Source organism: Acomys minous (genome assembly GCF_964271855.1).
Source record: "Acomys minous genome assembly, chromosome: 10".
Taxonomy (NCBI): Eukaryota; Metazoa; Chordata; class Mammalia; order Rodentia; family Muridae; genus Acomys; species Acomys minous.
Window position 1 is genome coordinate 94231713 of NC_140491.1, and position 21010 is coordinate 94252722.

At 44.5% G+C, this 21010-nt stretch overlaps 1 protein-coding gene across 1 annotated transcript in view; it reads right to left on the reverse strand.

The window, feature by feature from the left end:
• CCDC148 (coiled-coil domain containing 148) overlaps positions 1-21010 on the reverse strand; it is a 281360-nt gene that overhangs the window by 31538 nt on the left and 228812 nt on the right. Inside the window, exon 16 of the mRNA XM_084799663.1 lies at positions 1871-1988. Within this exon, the coding sequence (XP_084655789.1) occupies positions 1871-1988 (118 nt within the window). The remainder of the gene's footprint in view (positions 1-1870; positions 1989-21010) is intronic.

Sequence of the window (21010 nt, forward strand, 5' to 3'; positions counted from 1 at the left end):
TAATCTTTACTGGACAAGCTGAGTGTACTTCCACTGTACAAGGCAAGTAAATTCCTTTTGACTGTTAAAGACAGTGAGTTACCTTTCTACTATAAAACTAGAGAGTTATTTTAACACAAAGTCTTTGTCCTACATAATAATAACAGTTTTGACCCAAGTCTTAATGAAATGAAGCCACTAACTTGGCTAATCATATGCAGCATGACCAGTACCTGCCTGTTAATTCTGCAAGTCAAGAATTTGCATGACATTAATGGCTTTTTTTTTTTTTTTTTTTTTTTTTTGGTTTTTGGTTTTTGGTTTTTGGTTTTTGGAGACAGGGTCTCTCTGTATTAGCTTTGGCTGTCCTGGACTCACTTTGTAGACCAGGCTGACCTCGAACTCACAGCAATCTGCCTGCCTCTGCCTCCCGCGTGCTGGGATTAAAGGTGTGCGCCACCATGCCTGGTTTATAAATGGCATTTTTAATGCCCTTGCAAAAGTATAATAAAATGACTGGGGTAAAATGTAATTAATTGTTATAGGTTTACTAGTTCAAATACCATATACTACAATTCTAAACACTGATTACAGGTGATGGGAACAGAAACCTTTCTCTTTCAAAGGGTCCTGGGTATAAGGATTCTAGTCCCATGGACTCAGCAGTTACCAAAGTTATATTTGCAATAAGAGTGAATTCAGTAATTGTGACATTACATCTGTCTCTGGAAGACCATAGTATGTAACTCTTTGCTAATGGTTGAGTATTTTGATTTTTTTTTCAGATATACGATGAACAGAATTTATGTTCTTATGCTTTGAATTCATCTCTACGGCCTATTTTATTGAAGAGGATAATGGTGTGAGGTAGGTGTCATAGGGGTCCCATTTTATGTGACTTTGGAAAAAGCACCTGACCTCTTGGTTTCCTCTTTTACAGTGTGGGGGTGTCTGTAATGCTTCCCTGACAGGGATCCTGAGGAGGGTAAGCCAAGTTTCACCCAAGAGCACCGGAATAGGGCTTTGCAGTTAGTAAGCACTCACAAATTTGAACTTCAGTTATCACAAACCCATGGGGATGGAACTACCTCTATTATCCCGTTTTCCAGATGAGAGTATGGAGCCAAGGCAGGCTAAATAAATGACTAAAGTCTTCTCTGCCATTGAGTATTTAACCAGCTGTTCCAGTGTGGAAGGACATCCAAGGTCAACTGTCATGTGTGGCTCTGTGCAGCATCCACTCACTTAGGGAACTACACAGCCACTTCCCATTGGCTAGGTTGTACAGTTACCAGCTCAACAAATCATTCCGGGGTCAAAGTTCAGAAAAATTACCAAAGAAACTGTTTCACATTTCCCAATCTCTTAAACCTTGTTTGCTATGGACTACTTTCATCTACATTTGCCTACCTTTATTAGGCAAGGCAGTGGGAGGCCTTTAATTTGGTACAAAAGGGGTATTTGTAAAGTGATGCTTAACAGGCTTGTTGACTGTGGGATTCTTCCAAGCAAAGGTTCCCACTCAAGAGTGGATTATCTTGCTCTGCCACATTTTTGAGGACAGTGAAGTCCTTTGATTGGAAATAGAGTTTCACCGCTGCAAACAGATACTGTTTGGATAAGGAAGTGGAGGAGATACAGACACATTTAAATCTTGGGAGAGCTTTTTAAATGCTGCCGATACACTTCTTTAACTATATTAAGTAACTGGACCTGGTTCAACATAAACCTAACTGGCTCCTGGGAATGAACACCATGCCCTCATTTGGAAAAGTTTCATTTTGTATGGCAGATGTCATGAACCAAGTCCCAGTAAAAATATATATATATATATATCATTAGCACACTTAGCAACATTGAAAAGAGCCGAAAACTTCCACATTGAAAACACCTGTTTTCGAAGAGCTTCCAGCCGCCTCTCTCTCTCTTCTTCTTCCTGAACTTCTTGAAGGGCCATTCTTTTTCTTTCCATCAAACGCTTCTCCAATAAGTCTTGTCTATATGTAACCCTTTTGAAAAGAGACACAGGACAGGTAGGTGGGCCATAATTAACTCACACGGTACTCAGACAAGAGCGCAACGGGAGCCATCTCAAAAGGGACATCACTCCCACGGCTTGATTTTTACTTGTTTTGATTTCTCACAGTCAAACAATGAGAGGCAATTTACAGTAATTCTAGTCAGCAGAAAGATACAGGAAAGCCTGGAGTAAGATCCAACCGAGCTCAGTCTTGTCTGCCACCATTTAAAACGCTGACCCTGTCGGCTTAGCTGCCATAGCTACAGCTAAGGTGCCCTGAGCAATCATCACCCAACCCTGCGTTAGGACACAGCCTTCTGATGACAAGTTTGAACACAACTCGAGAAACTATAAAGACTGAATTCCTTATGAAATGTGCATAGTTTTAGAAAGCAGGGTAAAATAAATTACTGTAATAATGTGCTTAAATTATTTAGGTTACTAGAACTTAAACTATGCTTCATATACAGTCTCATTCGGTGAAATGGGCTTGTGGGCATGTAAAAAAAAAAAGCTTTTTAAAAATGCACTCTGACATCTGTAGATGGCAGCAAAAACATGACTTTTCCCCTTCAGCGTTAGTTTTTCATCTCCTTCGTAGTCATCAGACATTAAAGCAGGGTGCATCAAAACAGAGCTCAATGCTGTGAGCTCAACTAGCCCTCTCTGTGGCCTGCATTGAGTATTGAGTAGCCTTGGCCATTGCTGGCTTCTTGTCAAACCGATTCTATTGAGTTAGAGCAATGAGATTCACCATTTCAAAAAAGCAGGCACCTGGGTTCTCAGGAGGATTAGCCCATGCAGGTCTTCTACTGGCGACAGCTTAGATTCAACCTGCTTTGTCATATTAGTCACAAATGCTCTTTGCCTTTGGTATACACAGTAATATTTTCTATGGCGACAGCTTCGCTAGCCCTTGCTGGAGATTCTGATATCTTCTGAGTGCTCCCGAGTCAAAAAGTCTTATACTAAGTGCTTTATGATTACCTGGATAGACTTCACAACAATCATAGGTAGGGGTGTAATTTTGTATATATAATTTTATCTTTCACAGATACAGAGATGGAGGCACAGACAAATGGTGTAATTTGTCTAAAGCCTCATGCTCATTAAGTAGCACAGCAGAAACCGTAACCCAGAATGCCTGTTCTCAGCCCAAGCTTTGCCTTCACCCTCCCACCCCCTGCAATTAACCTCTGCGCTGTCCTCCTCTCCAGCTCTCTTCTCCCACATCCCTCGCCCCTGAACACCTACTGTGCTAGACAGTGTGGGTGTGCTGAGAAAAGGAGGCTTCCGTAAAGTTGATAACTTAACATAGAAACAAGACATGCCTAAGAACCGAACGAGGTGTTCGGACTCCGCGGGGAGGTACAAATACGGTCCCCTGGAGTGGGAGAAAAGCGAAGCGGCCGCTTGGTGGGTTGTTGAGGTTCTGTTCAGGTGGTGCGAAAAGCTTCGTGGAGGAGGAACATCTGAGCCGGGTCCCGAGGGTTTGGAGAAGTAAGGAGTGATAGGGAGCAGAGAAGGGGGAGACGGTCAGGGTGGGGCCGGCAGCTGAGAACGAGCACCTCTCTTATCTTATCCTGGTCTCCGAAAGGCCAGAACCAAGTAAGTAAATGGTGGCAGAGATCACAGCACAGCTGTGTTGGATCGAGCCTGGCCGTCGCACCATTTCCTCAGATGTGCTTCTGGGAGGGATGCTCTTGAAGTTCTGCTTGCTCGTGAACTGGCAATAATGGAGACGACAGGGAGAGAGACAGAAGGAAAGCGAGTGAAATAGGAAAGTTTCAATGGGATCTGAGAAGGGCAGTCCTAGACTCCTCTGAAAGTCACGCCTATACTAACATGCTCTTCGGTGTCAGGAGTCAGTACCAACACAACATGAGGATTCAGGGGCCACAGATCAGCATGCCTCCCTCTCTCCCCGCCCCCGTGTGGGAAGCTGTATTTTTCATTCTCTCCGTTTTCACTAAGGCGTGACATGACACAACCTCCCTAGTGAGGTTCTACTCAATTTAAGCACTGAGTACAAGCTAAGTGAACTTCTGTGAAGGTTCAATTAAAAGATACCCTGGTACTTGCCAATTACCATATGCTAATTCTCAGAACCTCGGAAAGTTTCTCTTCCTGTGGGATATATAGGTTGCTTTGTCTGCAACAAAGTTTTTGTCTGCTTTGTGGGAAAATAATAGTCGTCCTTGCCAGGGGACTAGTGAGGAAGAAACTGAAAATGAGGCTATGGCATTTATTTATATCTGTATGACGGAGAAGGCTGGCTCACAGTTCAGTTTGAAGCTCATTCTTCATTTAATAGATATTTATTGAGCTCAGTGCCAGCCGTGAATCAAACATTGCATTAGGCACGTACAGTGAGCAGTCAACAGCAGTCTTTGCACAGCAGACACTCTAACAGAAGTTTCAAGATGGGGCAACTGTGAGGTGGCCTGGTTGCCGGGAGGCGTGCTTTGATGAGACAGTGAGGCAAAAAGCCATTGGGGGAGGTAACTTCGCCAGACTTGGTAGCCTATGTGAGGAGCGTTCTGAACGTAACACTCAAAAGAGGTGGAAAAACAGAAGCAGTGGACTGGGAAGAATGGATCATGTGAAAGTCCAGAGATGAGACACCACGGTAGGTTTAAGGGACTGAAAAGAAATCCAGTAAGGCCAAAATACAAATATGGGGAAATGAAAGGTGACAGGACCTCAGGCTGAGGGCATAAGATAGTCACACTGTGGGGCTTTGCAAGCAGGAGAGAGGAGAGGTTTTGATCAGAGAACTGGGATTGGAGAATGCACGATGGATGATAAAGAGGCAAGAGAGAGCAATCGAGATCAGAGATGGTCGTTTCTCATCCTGTGGGAGAAAGAGACACTGGCAGGAAGTCAGGGAAGATGTGAATTTAAGACATGGAAGAAATACAATAACTAGAAAGGGCTTGCTTTCTAGGGCCAGGGAAGGGATAAGAGATAGGAAGAAATTACGGTTTCCTGGCAAACCAGAGTGTCCAGCCCCGAGACTGGGAACTTAAAAGAGAAACAGGGAGCAAGCTTCAGATTGGCACAAAACTGGTTCTTGGACCTGAGCTAGACAAGGATGGGGAAACTCTGTCAGCAGATCGGAACTAGAGTCGCAGGGAAGGTGGCTGCTGTTAGCCTACCTGGCCCAGTCTGCCTAGCAACCTATGATGTCATCACCTGCCTGCCACTAGGTGTGGCCCCTGCTTAGGATTATAAAAGAGGAAAAACCCATCTCTCTCTCTCTCTCTCTCTCTCTCTCTCTCTCTCTCTCTCTCTCTCTCTCTCCCTCTCCCTCTCCCTCTCCCTCTCCCTCTCCTCTTGTTCTGTCTGTCTGTCTCTCTCATTATCTCTTCCTCACTCCCTTTGTGGTGCGTGGAGCCTCTCCTTTCCTGCTCTCCCATGCTCCTACAAATAAACTTCTCCATATCATAGCTGTTGCGCGGAATCTTAGTTTTTAATCATTACAGCTGCCTTCCAGGATATGAGTGTAGGGCTTGAAGAGAATTAGGAAACAAGGAAACAACACATAAGAAGGAAACAAAGAAAGAGGAAACTATTTAAGAAAATAAAGAGGAATAAACAGTCTCAAGAAGGTAAGGAAAATGAGATCCAAGATGTCGCATGTTACAGAAAGATGGATTATAATCCAACATTACTTATTGCATTGGATTATGGGGGATCATTGCTGATGTGGGCGAGGGCAGACACTGGCAAGGTAGCTGAAGACATAGAGGAGTAAGGAAGAAGGAAGACAGTGGAGAAGACGCTTTTAGTAAGACTGCTGCAGGCGGAGGCTAGGCACAGGGCAGGGCTGCAGGAAGCACAAGCCAGTCACTCTACAAGGAATGCACCCAAGGTTATTCAGATGACCTTAATCTCGGAGAAAATTCAAGGGCGCTCCAGACACAGTTGATTCTAAATTTTTACCAATGCTCTGGCTTAAACTCAGACAATATTTTGCTTAAAAGAGGAAGACTCCTGGAACTACTTCTACTCCGGATAGAAAATTGTCTTTTCCTGAAGAGAAGTGATGCAGAAAAGCCCTCTTGGGAGAAAGCCAAATACTCACGTATTCATGGGGAAAGAAAATAGCAACACAGTAAAGCCAATCACTTGGAAAATTTTCCACATAAATACTTTTAGTCATTTGAGGTAGCAGATTTTCTCCAAATTAAACTGTTGCTATGAAAGTCAATGTCAGGAAATGGCTAAACTCAATAGTTTTTAAGCTGTGCACTGAATCCCCAAACAGGAGCCTTGCATTCATTTCTTACTCTTTTATGCTCCCTGAGTCTACAGAGGTGGAACGTACTGTACTGCAAAAGAGGCATTTGCAACTTCTCTTGGGGGAGGAGAGTCATCACATTGTTTATAAGCAACAGCTGCTGCCTAGTCAGGCCAGACATTAACAATAATCTGAGAAGGGACATTTTGAGCTTCCAGGCCTTTGTGAGGTTGGGGGGACAGTAAGCTTTCATGTAGACATAAGGAATCCATAGATGATTGAGGAGACTTGAATGCGTACTGGGCTCTCAGAAATGAGTGGACCTCAAGGTGCAGAAACAACTTCCGATCCAGACCACGCTATCTAGAATCATGGGGTAACTGCCATCCAAACAGCTACGGCAACCAAGGGAGTGGGGGTGGGGGTTTGAAGAGAGGCTGGCCATGAAGGGCACACGGTGGCAAGCATTGCGGTTCAGAAACAAGAACATTCTCATAGGACAACCTAAGCAGTAAGTGAAGTAGAGCAGAAAGCCAAAAATTTTAGCTAGGGTACGAGCCAACACTGAGCTTTCCCATTCCGGTGTACCAGGCATGTGATTTGCTCTGCTGAACAAACTCTGTCTATAAACAAACTTTCACCATAGAGTTGAAGTCATGAACTTCAACACAGGTACCTGCCCAGGCCTCCCTGCCAGAGGGACTGCAGCAGCAGCATCTTGGCCAATGGGTTTTTACCTGTTGAGAAATCCATTCCGGGCTAACATCTCACTCAGAAGGTTATTCTTGCCACCAAATGAGGGAGACCGTCCCATTATCTATGAGGCATCCATGGAACAATGTATAAATCAACAGAGGTGAGTCAGGAGCCAGGGCCTTCTGACTAGGAGTCTGTCCAGAGCAAACAAGAAACTCGCGGTCACACCACTGTGCCTCGCCCCTCTAGCTCCACAGAAGGGGAGAATCAGCTCCATTCAGCTCTGGGAAGAACATCAGCAGAGACTGAACCCCACAAATAGTTATGTAAGTCTTGACTCAAGGCAGTGACATCCTGGTACAGATGTGCCTGAAGCAAGAACAAAGAGGCCTCAGAGCGCGTCCGTAGGACCAGGGACTGGTGAGCACAGGCCAGCCCCAGACAGAAGCCATTCTTCCAGCTTGCTCCTTTGTGAGACTCTTGGGCCCCAGTTCCCAATGACTCAATGGGATTCATCTGCACTGTTACCTTCCCATCCTCTCCATGCCAAACCCTGCTTCCAGTGCTCAGGACACAATGGAGAAGAGAAGAGAAGAGAAATGTTCCCATCCTGTGACGTTTTACTTGCTTTATGGCTGGCTTCGTATACAAAAGACTGAGTCAACACTCTAGCAAGAGCCAAATTGATTTCGATAAGTCAGTTTTGGGAGATCACATCCTGGGTTGCAGAGTCATTTCTTGGATAACTATGGAACAATGGTTCTTAGCTGTCACCATAATTAGAGCCACTGGAACTGACCGGAAGCTGATGCCCGGGCACTACCTATCTACTAGTTCCATCAAATCCTACTGGTGAGGCCCAAGCCCTGATACTTGGTGAGACATTCCACCGGACATGGCTAATGAACAAGAGCCAGACTGGCTGACAATGCCAGTCGGATCAGCCTGAGCCTAGAGTAGTCACCTGAAGGCTAGGCAGCTGGCTGCCTTTCCCCTGGGGCCTCTGCTTCAAGAACAAAGAATGGAGCCTGCAATCAGCATTGCCAGTAAATTTCTGAAACACACAAATGCGGCTGGCCTGGGGACCACATTCTGAGAACTACAACATAGATAAATATATACATTAAAGGGTCTTTACCTGACTATTGTTATCGAGACAAAAACCAAGTACAAATTACTACCTAGGCAGGGCTTACATCTCTGGGCTACACATCTCAGTTACACGCTTCAGGTCCAGTCCAAACTAGAAATTTCTGATGATGCTGTTGGCATTCAGCCCTGCCCTTTCCTACCTGACTGTGTCCCCAAAACATATGGATGGCCGGCTCCCTGGGTGACCACCGCCTTCTCAGGCTGTGATCCGTGCTGTTGATAGGCAGCCTTAACAACAGTTGTTACTAAGCCTGTTTTCCCTCAGCTGAACAAAACATATCTTGATGACAGCTGAAAACCTCAGGCTCTTACTTAGAGTTCTCTCAGTGATCTCTAGGCGGAATGGTGTAATTCAAAGCATATTCACTCATAAGAGGAGACATGAGCCACTCTCCCTCTCTCTCCAGGAGTCGTTCTTTGAGCCACACAAAAAGGTAGGTGTTTTATCACCAGCAGCAAAACCCACTGAGGGAAAGTGGAGCCCATGTCTTGTTGGTTGTAATCAGTTCTGAGCCAGATATCCAGATCACCCTGTGATGCAATATGGCCTTGACCTGGGGGTTCACGATGGAGAGCGAGTAGAACGAGGTGTGAAGGACAGGGCACAGGAAGGGTGCTGCAAATGTCACATTGGCCTTTCCCCATGTCAATCCAACAGGCCACTCCTGCCACTGTTTGTTCACCCTTTTCTAAAACAATTCGTACTGGTTTCTACCTGACTTTCTGCAATGCAATCCATTTAATATCCTTATGGATCCTCAAAATTTCTCCTATACAACTTGCCAATAATATTTTAAGCAAACGTAAGGAATATATACTGTGGTATCTGCCAAGGTTTTAAAACAGTAATAAAACTGACAAAAAGTCCTTCCCCCCCCCCCCAATCAATGTGCACCAGGAAGTCTTAACACAGTTGATAATAAAATACTGCTCTTTTGGAGCACACTCATGACCTCACTGTAATGACTCCTATCAACAGTTGGAAAACAGTGTTTCCAGGTGACAATACTTCAGCGGCAGCCCCTGAAATAAAGGGTGCCTATGGGGGGGGGTGTTGATTGCTTTGATCCCCAGTGACAATCACAGAAGTTTACCCAATGACTTTACAATTACGTGCCTCTCACTCTATAATGGTCCTTGGGCTAACATACTAGCTGCCCAGGTCATATCCGCCCTGAATAACAATTATTCGAAATTGTAACCAACAGCCTTTTGTTTCCCAATGGCCCTACCTCTTCCACAATTTACTCCCTTAGATTGAACTTGGAGCTCAGCATCAGTCATGACTGTTGCCATGGGAGATCTTGTTGATGCTTCCAACCTCTTGGCTCATGTGTATCTGTTGAGAAAGGCTGGAGACTGCACACCTCTGGGGACCCATTCCTATGGGCTGCCTAGCAGGTTCCTGTTTGGGCTCAGACAGCCTGACCCTACCTGGAACTTTAGCTCAGCAAATTTGCATTTTTGACATTATTTATTGGGTACCATGTGCCAGGTACTAGACTAAGCCTGTGCGTGCCCCCCTCTCTCTCCCTGAAGTAGTTAATTCTCCCTCTACTCTTTCTCCCAGGTGAGGAGACATGACCAGCTTCTACTGCATCCTCTCCATGGCTTTGGAACCAAAGTCCCACAGTCACCAAAACCCATTGATTAGCTTGCTTTCTTTTCTTTGGACACCCACCCTGCCAGTCCCCATCCTAATTTTTGTTAAATGTGTTATACATTTATTTAAAGGTTAACAAGATATTCAACACATTTGGCAATCTTTTTTTTTTTTTTAACTCTAACTGTTTGGCATTCACCTTCCTTAGGTCACATGCAATTCGGATCCTGAGTAGAGATCTGCTTCACCTGGAAAGGTCTTTGGCGTTTCTTTCTCATGCTTGGCCTGATGACCTTGCCAAGGTTTCTCACCCTCCCCGTGAGCCTGAGCTCTTGTTCCCATACATTTAGTTGTTGTCACTAGTACCACGCGCCACAAAGGAGCCTCTTCCTTACTTTAGTTTCAGTCTCCCTCTCTAACAACCTCATTTGTCCTCTTTTCCCATACATACACGTTCTTCAAGTGAGTGAGAAATGTATCAATCAGCTCTGACCCCCGCCATCTTCCTTTCCTTATTCGTTTTACAGAGCTGGTTTGTAATTGAAGACGCTGGCCTCTCTGTGTGTAGTCCCTTCTTCATTTGGTCCATGCTGGCTACAGTCTGGCCTCTGCTCACTCCACGCTCTGGAAACCACTCTTCAACGTTACCACAGGCTCCAAGTTGCACATTCAGAGGTCTCTTTCCCTGTGAGACCTGTTGGCAATGCCCACACCGATAGCCACCTTTCTCTTGGACTCTGTCCCCTTTTACTGACTGTTCCCCCCAAAAACTCTATCACTAGCTCCTTTACATCTGTTCACCCAAGGCTCCAACATGGATCTTATTTTCTCACTTTAAAAAAAAATTTTTTTCTTAGAAACCAGACTCCAAACATAGCCAGCTCCCCTAAAGCTTGGACTTTCCTGTCCTTCGAAGCTACAAATCCTTTGATCTTTTATCTTTCTTCCTGTGAATTCAGGATTACTCTCAGATAAGTCCCTCAAGAACAGTGGAGGTACACGGCTGGCTAAGTGCAGAGCTAACGACTTATGGGCAACGAGCAGAGATGGATAAAACCAACTGACATCATCCAGTAAAAAGTTGGGAAAACTCATGACAAGTCTAAACAAAAACCCAAAGGCCTCTTTACAGCCTCGTAGAGGTGAGCCACATGCGTCTTGGGTAGAGCTAAGATTCTGTACAGTCAGTTATTTGGAGATCATCATAGCTCAAGGACAGACTGTTAAGTTTTCACTGCTAATAATACCTTACAACATGAATGTAAAAACTCTTGGCCTAAAATATTCATAGTAGAGACATTTTAGCTACTTAAAAGCCTAAGAAAAGCACTCACAGAATGTATTGCTTTGAGCAATAAGACATGCTGGGGCCAAGAAAGTCTCTTATATACTTAAGGAAATGACTGAGGTGACTTTCTGTGTGGATTTATTACCTAGAAACTACCTTATAAGTTGAAGATGTCTTTTAAAAATAATGACTTAAATATTAAAATAGATGACTTTTTAACCTTCTCCTTCCAACAGAAATTGAAAGCCAGAGCCAAGTGCCTATTATGGCCACATCTAGAAGTTAATAATTAAACTGCACTGTGGTAGACATCTGTTGTTTTGAATCTCTCTAGCATTTACTGTAGTAGTTGAGAATTGTCTCCCAGCGGCTCCAGTGTTTGAATATTTGGTCCCCTGTTGGTAGGACTTATTTGGGGAAGTTGAGAAGGAGCAGCCTTCCTGGAGGAATCCTGTCACGGGTTGGGGGAGGAAGGCTTTGAGAGCTTAACGGCCTATTGCTAATGTGTTCTCTGTTTTGTGCTTGCAGATGAAGATGTGAGCTCTTGGCTGTAGCCGACATGCCTGCTGTTTGCCGCCATGTTTTCCCATCATTGAAGGACTCTTACCCTCTGGAACCAAAAGGCAGACTAAACCATTCCTTCCTTAAGTTGTGGTGGTCACTGTGGTTTCACATAGACCTATGTTTAAATTCCCCACTGGGTAGAGCCGTTTGGGAAGGATTAGGAAGTGTGACCTTGTTGTAGGGGTAGGCTTGGAGATTTCAAAAGACTTGTGCCCTTGCCAGCATGTTTTCTGCCTCCTGCTGGTGCCTCAAGATGTGATCTCTCAGCTGCTACTCCAGCTGCCTGCTTCCACTTTGCCATCATGGACTCTAGCCCTCTGCCACTAGAAGCCCCCAGATGAACTCTTTCTGCTATAAGTTGCCTTGGTCAGAGTGTCTTATCACAGCAATAGGGAAGGAATTAGGACAGTCATGGTATTTTAGCACAGCCACAGAAAAGCAACCGACTCACTACCTAACTGACGTCAACTCTCTTCTGCAGAACTGCATGCAGCTCCTTAGTCTAGCTACCTCTTTGAGGAATTAATTCAGACATACCTCCCCCCTTACTGAGAATTAGGATTTACCTATGGTCAGAATATGGCTAATAGCAACAACAACAACAACAACAACAGCGATAATACATTATACAGTGCGACTGAGTCTAAATGAGTGTATGACTTCAGCTGAGCCAGTCAGAATCTTTCTCGGCAATTTCTATTTTGGATACTGAAAAAGAAACCCTTCTCTCTGAGGTCATGATGCTAGAAAGATCTGACCCCGGAGCTGCTTGTAACCAGGCCTCCTCTTCCTCCTAATGCCCAGTCCATCCATAAGGAGGACATCTAGATCAGTGCACAGTCAGAAGCTGGAAAAGGAGGAGGAGGAGGGTGAGAGGGGCCTAAAATACCTGTTGACTCTCTGAAAAAAGACCCAATCCTGGACTCCCGTGCTGTTCTCCCTAAGCTCTGTCAGTTGTTTGAGGGAGTACTGACTAATAAACATTTCATATATGAAAAAGGAGAGCATGTATACTTTAATCTCTATAAAAGAATAGCTTACCACTAGCTGTGCTGGGCAGTAACCTTTAGGGAGTAAGTGACATCCTGAGCAAATGCGTATTGCTTTACATGGGCATGGTGATTTCAAGGACCCCAATATCTCAGCCTGGAGGAATAACAAAGCCTTCCCCCAATGAAGCTGAGAAGGTTGATGACAAAGCTTTTCTTTAGTCTGTGTGCCCTTGTTGAGAGTGTATGCAGAGCATGTCTGCCATAGCTTTCTTCCCCGGATGTTTATGGCCTAAATATGGTTCCCCTGTAGAGAGTGTTTCTATCAGGATCAGCTAACCTGCCTCTTAGTGCAGTCATATTTTCCTATTTCCACATTTGTTTCTATTAGAAACCCCATCTCCTTGCTCAGCTGTATGTAACAATTCCATTACCCTTTTTAACTGTACATAATAAACATGCTGAGTTTCCTGGGTGCTGTGGCTTCTCCATCAGAGAATCCAAACCACCTGATCCTCTTCTGTGTCTACGTGTCTGTCATTTCTTCATCTCCTCCTTGGTCCTAGTCAGGGTCCCCAGATCCAAGCCAGATAAGGACACGGCGCCTAGTTGTTCATCTCTCCAACTGATGACCCAAAGAATGCAGATGTGTAACCCACAGCATACTGACATGTGGACCATGATATGGGCATCCAAGTAAGGTTCGGAAGTCCTAGGAGGAATGAAAAGGGTGTCTTCATAAAGGACTTGCTCATTTTTACAGTACTTTGGTGGTGGATATGAGGAATCTTCAATAGGGAGTTTTACTGTGTTTATTGTCCAAATTTACTTGGTAACAGAAAAATCTTCAGTAGAATCCAGTTTAGGGGATGTTACTTGCCTTCTATAAGCAAGCAGGATTTGTCTGGGAAACTAACGGGCACAGACACATATCCACTTACTGGCACACGCTATAGCTTTGTATGTCTTTCCTCATTACTACATTGCATTTCCTTCACAGCATAGCTGTGACTTAATCTCTTTGGAGTCTCCCACAAGTAACACCGGATATAAGACATAGAAGATAAACACCATGAATGAAAGAATGAATGGTGAATGAGATAAAAAGAAATTCTACCAACTACTCCAGGAAACAGGAATTGACCAAAAAAATTATCAATATATTAAATATATATCACTAGCTGTGCTAGACTATAAAACCTATATAAACTGATGAAATTCATTTTGTTTTGTAAGATATTTAATCATTTGAGGGGTTGGAAGAGAAGAGGGATAAAAGCAGAACAGACCTCATATCTGGTTGTAGTAGAAAGCTGCAGTGTCTTAAAAAAAACCAAAAAACAAAACTCAGTCATGTTATGTAAACATGTTTTGTTTTAATCCCAGGTGTGGGATACGGGCTGATTCAGATTGTCCGCAGCAGTAAGCTATTTGCCTCATGCGGGCTTTTAGAGAGGCTCATTGCCAGCTGCAGATAGTTTAATTCTGAAGATTCTGAGGGAATAAATTCTAGAGCCCGGAGAAAGAGAAAGAAGGGTGCTCCAAGAAAGAATGCTGGTGTTCTTCCCCCGCCCCCCCCCCCCACTGCTCCTGGTTGTTGTTGATGCAATTTGACAAGAAGAAGTTAGAGATATCCTGAAATGAAGATTGGACTTGCCCCAAGGATCCCAAAGACGCTAACCAGCAGGAAGTAGCTAAGAGACCTACGCCCCTCTATCCTCTACCCTTCTTTCTCTCTTACTTGGTGTAGGGATGGTGGAAGATAACAGCGTGGAGAAAGGATGGAGAAGGAAGAAAGAGATGTAAGAAACTAAAAGAAAATAGATTTTGAAAAATACTTGTTTACATCTGTGAGTGTGTTTCTAGAAAGGATTAATTGAGGAGGTAAAATTCTTCCAAAATAGGGGTGACATAATCCCAGGGGCTACAGTCCCTGACAACACAATGGGACAAAATGGAAGATGAACCAAGGAGTAGGGACCAGTGCCCCTTCCCTCTGCTTCCTGATCCACACAGAGGTGAGCCAGCAACCTCTTTCTCCTGCTGCCACAGTCAAGTGCCACTGCTGCCATTTTCCCTCTACCCCCCATGATATGCTGAACCTATTGAGCTGTAAAGTGCAAAGCCCAGTCTTCTGTCTCCTCTGGCTGGGTGTTTGGTCCCAGCCAGGAGCACATGACTGCATCAGAGCAGTTGGAATGCCCACCAGGTGGACAAAGGCGGAGCCCTACACTGGATTTTTGAAAAGTACACACAGCAGCAGGCACTTGACCAAGAGAAGACATGTGCCCTGGCACCATGAGGAGATTTGCACAGCGTCTCAAACCCTTTTGAATTAGTGAATTAAACCCATGAAGCTTCATGATTAATATGCATTTGAGTTTTTAAAATGCCTTGAGATGATAAATGGCCGTTTTAATGGTTGTATAAGAAGGAAATTCATGATGCATCCTGCTTAACAAAGTAGCTTTCCTCAAGTTCTTCTGCTTTCATTTGAACAGGAAAAAAAAATGTTTTTAAAGGCAAGAAAAGCATAAACATGAGTAGTTAGTTTCACGGGAGGACACTTTAGAAGAAACCTCAGGAGAGATACAATATTTTTGATGACCAAAGTTCCAAAAGAGAACTTACACAAACCATGCTAATAAAATAGGCTGCCACACTATCAGATTTCAGTCCCCAGCCAGGGTATTTTGACTTAACTCCTTGTGATAATGGACAGTAGAGGGCAGGTAGACACTATGCCATGAGGGTGAGGGGAGGGGGGAGGGGGGAGGAGGGAGGAGGAAGGGGGTGGGGCTTCCCTGCTTTCACAGTCCTGCTGGAAAGTGCACTGAGCCCCTCTCCCTCCAGCAAAGGATTTAAGTAAACAAGAGTCTTAAAGCCTGGCTTCTTAACACTGCTTAAAAACCCTCTTTCCGTTTCCTTTCTTCCTTCCCGCGTCTCTCAGAACTTTTGCAGACAGCAAACATCAAAAGGACCAGAGATGTTTTTATAGGGATTCAGCTGCCCAGGGCAATGCTGTCAACCTTGATTTTCTTTCAGCCTGGGAAATGATCAGCAAAGAGGCTCAACAAACAGCTTTAACATTGGAGGCCAAAAAAAAAAAAAAGCATAAAAATTTACTTTCATAAACGCCTCTGGGGAAGGTTGATACCTTATCCCTCTTTTTTTGTTGTTGTTGTTGTTTTTTTGTTTTTGTTTTTTCTTTTTTTAACAAAGTACCCTTTCTTGTTTCCACTGTAATAATATTATAAAGTGTTTACCATCAGAACTTTCTTTCAGGGGCTAGAAAGATAGCCCATTTGGTAAAGTGCTTGCCTTGCAAACATGAAAGCCTGGGTTTAGATTTCTGTGAGCTCATCTGAAAAACAACAACAACAACACCTGGACTTAGTGGCTTCCACTTATGATCTTAGTGCTAGAATGCATGTTGGAGGGACAGGAGGCCCTTTAGTGGTCCCTGCCAGTCAGTATAGCTTAATTGGTGGCCTCCAGATCCACTGAGAGACACTGTTTCTAAAAATAAAGGGGATGAAAGAAAGAAAGGTAAAATAACATAACACACACACACTAGTGGTTGGTACTCAAGGAATGGTATTTGAGGTTGCCCTCAGGCCTACACACACACACACACACACACACACACACACACACACACACACACAAAAGCAAGCACAACCCACACACACGCACCTGCACAGGCAAACATACACATCGAGACACACGCACAAACCATTTCTTTAGACGTTTAAAATATACTTTTAGAAAACAAACAGTGAGATATACTGACTATTGGCTGTGGCTGTTCTAGGGCACGTTTCCCTTATGGCCCTCAGAGCTGATGTACTCTTGCCCCAGCTAGCATGTCAACCAGTTTCTTCAGTGGCTTTTCTTCCTTGTGCATAACCAGCCTTTTCTCTGCCTGAGGATCCAGCCTTCCAGAACAAACTCTGGGATAGATGGCTCTTTTTTTTTTTTCTTTAGAAATAGGTACCCCCAGAATGCAATGCCCCTGGCTTCCTACAAAGGAAACCCTGCCATTGAGCATGATTGTATGAGCAGAGACCCTGTAATTTCCTTTCTTACTTGAAGTAGGATATGTCTGCACCCATCTTCCACAGGGTGTCTCTTAGGATACCTCTCCAAATGGAGACACCTCGGGGGCGGGTGGGGGGGTGGGGGGGTGGCAGATCATAGACCAGAGGAATACAATGAAAGTGGCTTCCAAGAATGGACAATTTGTAGACTTTAAGGCTATGTCAGACAACCTGGAAAAGAAGTAGAGGAGACTTTCTCACGAGACAAGTTAACACGACCAAAGTTTTATTTTATCAAACAGCCAAACATAGGTCCAGTTTGCTATAGCTGACGAAGACACCTAGAAACAGGCTGTCTCCCTGTCCATGTTCCTCGCAGAGTACAGCAACAACCTGAAAGGCTCCTCAGAGAAGGATGCCATCTCTCCCTCCAAAGACTGCAGTGATTGGGACCAGAGAGCACAGACCCGGCTCCCTGTGGAGCCTAACCGGGACCCCTGTAAACAGTGAGGGCCGCTGGCTCCACATTAAGCTGACGAGGGCTCATCAGTGCTGCCTCTTAAAGGGAGGCTTTTGCCCTAACCTAAGCTGCTGGGCAGTCAGTCCCATTGCCTGGACTGAGCTAACTTCATGGCTATGATTCTAACTGCATGGAGGTGTAGCCAGCCTTGTCACAGGCGTGAAAGGCTAAGCACGGGCTCTCCACCGGACTCTGCAGGCTAATGATTCTTTCAGAAAGCCTTTGTGTCTTATTACGATTTGCCTGTGGGTGTGCATGCCAGGGTGCATATGTGGAGAACAGGGGACAACCCTGTGAAGTTGGGTTTCCTCTTCTACCTTTATGCGGGTTGGCAGGCTGGCCCAGCAAGAATCACTACCTACTGAGCCATCCTGCTGGGCCTGCGTTATAATATTACTTGTCCTCTTTCAGATGTAACGACTCAGGTCTGTCAAACACATACTCCTATGGGCTGAGTGTGATACGCCCTCCTATATGCTCATGTGTCTGAACATCTTGTCCCAGCGAATGATGCTGGGACATTGGGAAAGCTGTGAGATGTTTACATGGGGAGGTTTGATAGCACAGCCCCGCCCTTTCTTTCTACTATCTGCTTGCTTCCTGACTGTGACTACAACGTGACCAGCCATTTCATAAAAAAATAAATAAAATAAAATTTAAAAATGTACCCTGCTATTTCAAGTAAAAAATATTTACAAGGGCCTTCTTTTGAATATATACTCTGTCCCTGGATTTCCAAAGATTGTCATCAACAAATCTGGCCTCTGCTGAGATCCTTGGCTTCAAAAATAATTTTATCACTTTAGCCAGACACAGACAATATTTCCTCCTTGCATGTGTGCTTTAGACAGAGACATCCTGTGTAGACAGCTCCAGTTCAGGGCTGTGGAATGAGCTTACGCCAAGCTGGCATCAAAGTGGACAGAAACAAGTCTTTCCGAAAATAGAGCAATCGCCACTATGCTTGGAGGAAACCCCATCTGAGCCTGCTCCAACATGAGGTCACTTGTGCATGTCCTAGGAAGGGAGTAAGCTTTGATTAACCAAACCTCTGAGTGAGAGAGAAAAGCAAGCCTCAAAAGCCTAGGTCTTTAAAAAACATTTACAGCTTTCAAGCCCATGCACGCTCGCCTGACGATGATAACCCTTTTCTGTTTGTGGGATTTGAAAATGCTGGAAGACTAAAGAGGGACAATAGCTTCACAAAGAGAAAAATTCTCTGCACACTTGATGGAGACTTAAGAATGCTTTTCAATTAATAATGCACATTATAAATGCAAACACACTTGAGTATAAGAATGCTGTGAGTGGTCATGCTTATTAAAATAGGAGAAGCATCATGTGTTTTTAAAGTTGCCTATTTGTATTAAAAATCCTTAATTTTAAAGATAGTCTCATATATATATTTGCTATAAAAATAATCCACCGCTCAGCTAATACTTCAGCAATGCCATTTGCCTTCTCTTTAGACTAGATGTGATGAAGGGTCTTTTTTTTTTTTTTAATTGCTTCCAAGAAATATTGGGAGCATACATTGTATTAAGCATAAGGGAACATAGAAGCTTAAAAGTTATCAGAATCAAGTAAAAGAGAGACATGTATCCAGGCAACTGCCACAAGTTAATTGTCACAGCTGGGCCCTGCGTTTACTTGTCACAAGGGTCAGCACTTGCTCCCCAGGTGGGATTGCCAAACTGCCTGCTCAACACAGTGTTCCCAGACCTGTCTCCTCACCAGGGGACTGGGCTTCATTACACTGTATTCTCTCAGAAGGTAGATGGCGAGCCAACTTCACTAACATCTGTTTGTAAAATGCAGGCTCTTGGGTCTACCATGGGCTGTCTGCAGGAGGGCCATGCCATGTGCTGCAGTGTGGAATCATCTGTCTTGCTGGGATTGCAGCCTCTTATATGAGAAATGCAGGTAACTTGGCACCAGAGTGTTAACCATGATTCAAATGACCAGTGCCTTGGAGACTGTGCTATACCTTGCTGTTTCCCTGTGCTGGTGACGCTTTTGGAGGCCTGGTCCAGAGTCCCCTCGTTGGTGGCCCCAAGGGTTTGGCCTCTTACGACTGAAAGCTTTTCTTTCTCTAGCATCCTGTGGTGGTCTGAATGAGATGTCCCCCCACAGTCTCCAGCCTTTGACTGCTTGGTCCCCCATTGGTGGTACTATTTGAGTAGGCTTGGGCAGTGTGGCTTTGTTGGAGAAAGTGTATCGCGTGAGGCAGGAATTAAGAATTGACAGACTTTGAACATTTCTAGGTTGCTCACTCTGCTCCCTGCTTGTGGTTCAAGATGTGAGCCCTCAGCTTCTGCTCCAGCCTCCATGCCTTCCTGCTGCCTGCCATAAGGATGATGGACTCTAACTTTCTGGAACTGTAATCCCAAACACTTTGGTCATGGTACTGTGTCACAGCAATCAAAAAGTAACTAATACACATCCCGTGCCATCTACTCTTTCTTAGACCCTATAATACACCTAACAGTTTTATATATATATCCTCAAAGCTGCTGGCTCCTCCCAAGCTCACATTAATAGGTCTATGTGTGCTACCATTTCTATTTGTTCTGCTTGGGGTCCACTCAATAGAGTGGTCCTGGGCATGTGTGAAACCCTCCTTCTACCCCATTATAGATGGACCCAAATAGGAGGAATGATCTGTTCTTTGCTCATTGTTCCTATTTTCAATTAATTGACACCTATTGGCTTATTCTCCATCTTTGAGAATCTTTGGGGTATAACTTTATGAATGCTGTATTCTCCAGATGTCCTAAGACACAGTCTACTGTAACCCTGGCTATTCTTCTACTTTCTAAAGTAGTTGTTGGCTACTTATCTTCAGAGGTACTTCCCACATTTGATAATTGCATATGCAGCTACAGCTCTAGTTCCGACGCTGTATCTTTCGGCCCACCAGGAATGCTTCTAAAGATTCACCCATCACTGAACATTCATTTACCACTGTGATGGCAACAGCTGATTGACAACCTGGAGCACTAAGTGATGTATACCTTTGGGTGTGTCCAAAGAGGATTAACTAATTGATTAAGATCTAGCCTGAAAGTGGGTGGCACCATTGGATAGGCAGGGGTCACTGACTGAAATGAAAAGAGAAAGCCAGCCTTGTTTCTCTGTTCTAGGTCTGCTGAGAGACGAGCAAGCAACCTTACATGCCTTTGATCACAGAGATCCGGTCCCACAAGCACCCCTCACCATGATGGACTTGCTTCCTCTCAAACCATAAAGTAACTAAATTCACCTTCAAGTTGCCTCTTGTAAAGCATTTGGTGACAGTGATAGAATAACTGATACAAACACGAGGTAGTTCTGTCCTTTCTACTCCTTGCTGTTTCCTGAGAGCTTCTGCCCGCCTCTTAAAATTGAGGATGGTGCCTATTGCCACGCTTTTCCTGGATATTGTAAAACGCTTGTCAAAAATATGTGCTGCGTCCTTGAGAAGTGCCTCTCTCCCTAGCTCAGAGCCTCTCGCTTTGGTCGTAGATTACCCAGTAAATCACTTTTTAAAGGTCATGTTCCACACATCTTGGGATTCACTTGGCTTCCCAAGCCCGCTGTGTTAGGATGCCGCTGTGGTAGAAACAGTTCCTCGGTTCCCAGCCTCTCCAGATTACTACTCAACACTTCAGAGTTTTCCAGCTATCTCCCATTTTTCTTCAGATTGGCCCCACAAGGCAGGACAAGTGTAAATTGTCTGAGAGCACAACAACTTAGCCTTGGTGTTTTGGAAAAGTGCACTGGGGAGACACCACCGCTGATAATGGCACATTGGTGCAATAGTGGCCATCCCGTGCCATTGCGCAGGGACTCACAGGGGGACTTAGCTGTGTGCTTTCTTCCTTTTGCTAGGGAGCCTAGAGACTCAGAAATTTTAAGAGCCCTTTCCCCCCATTAT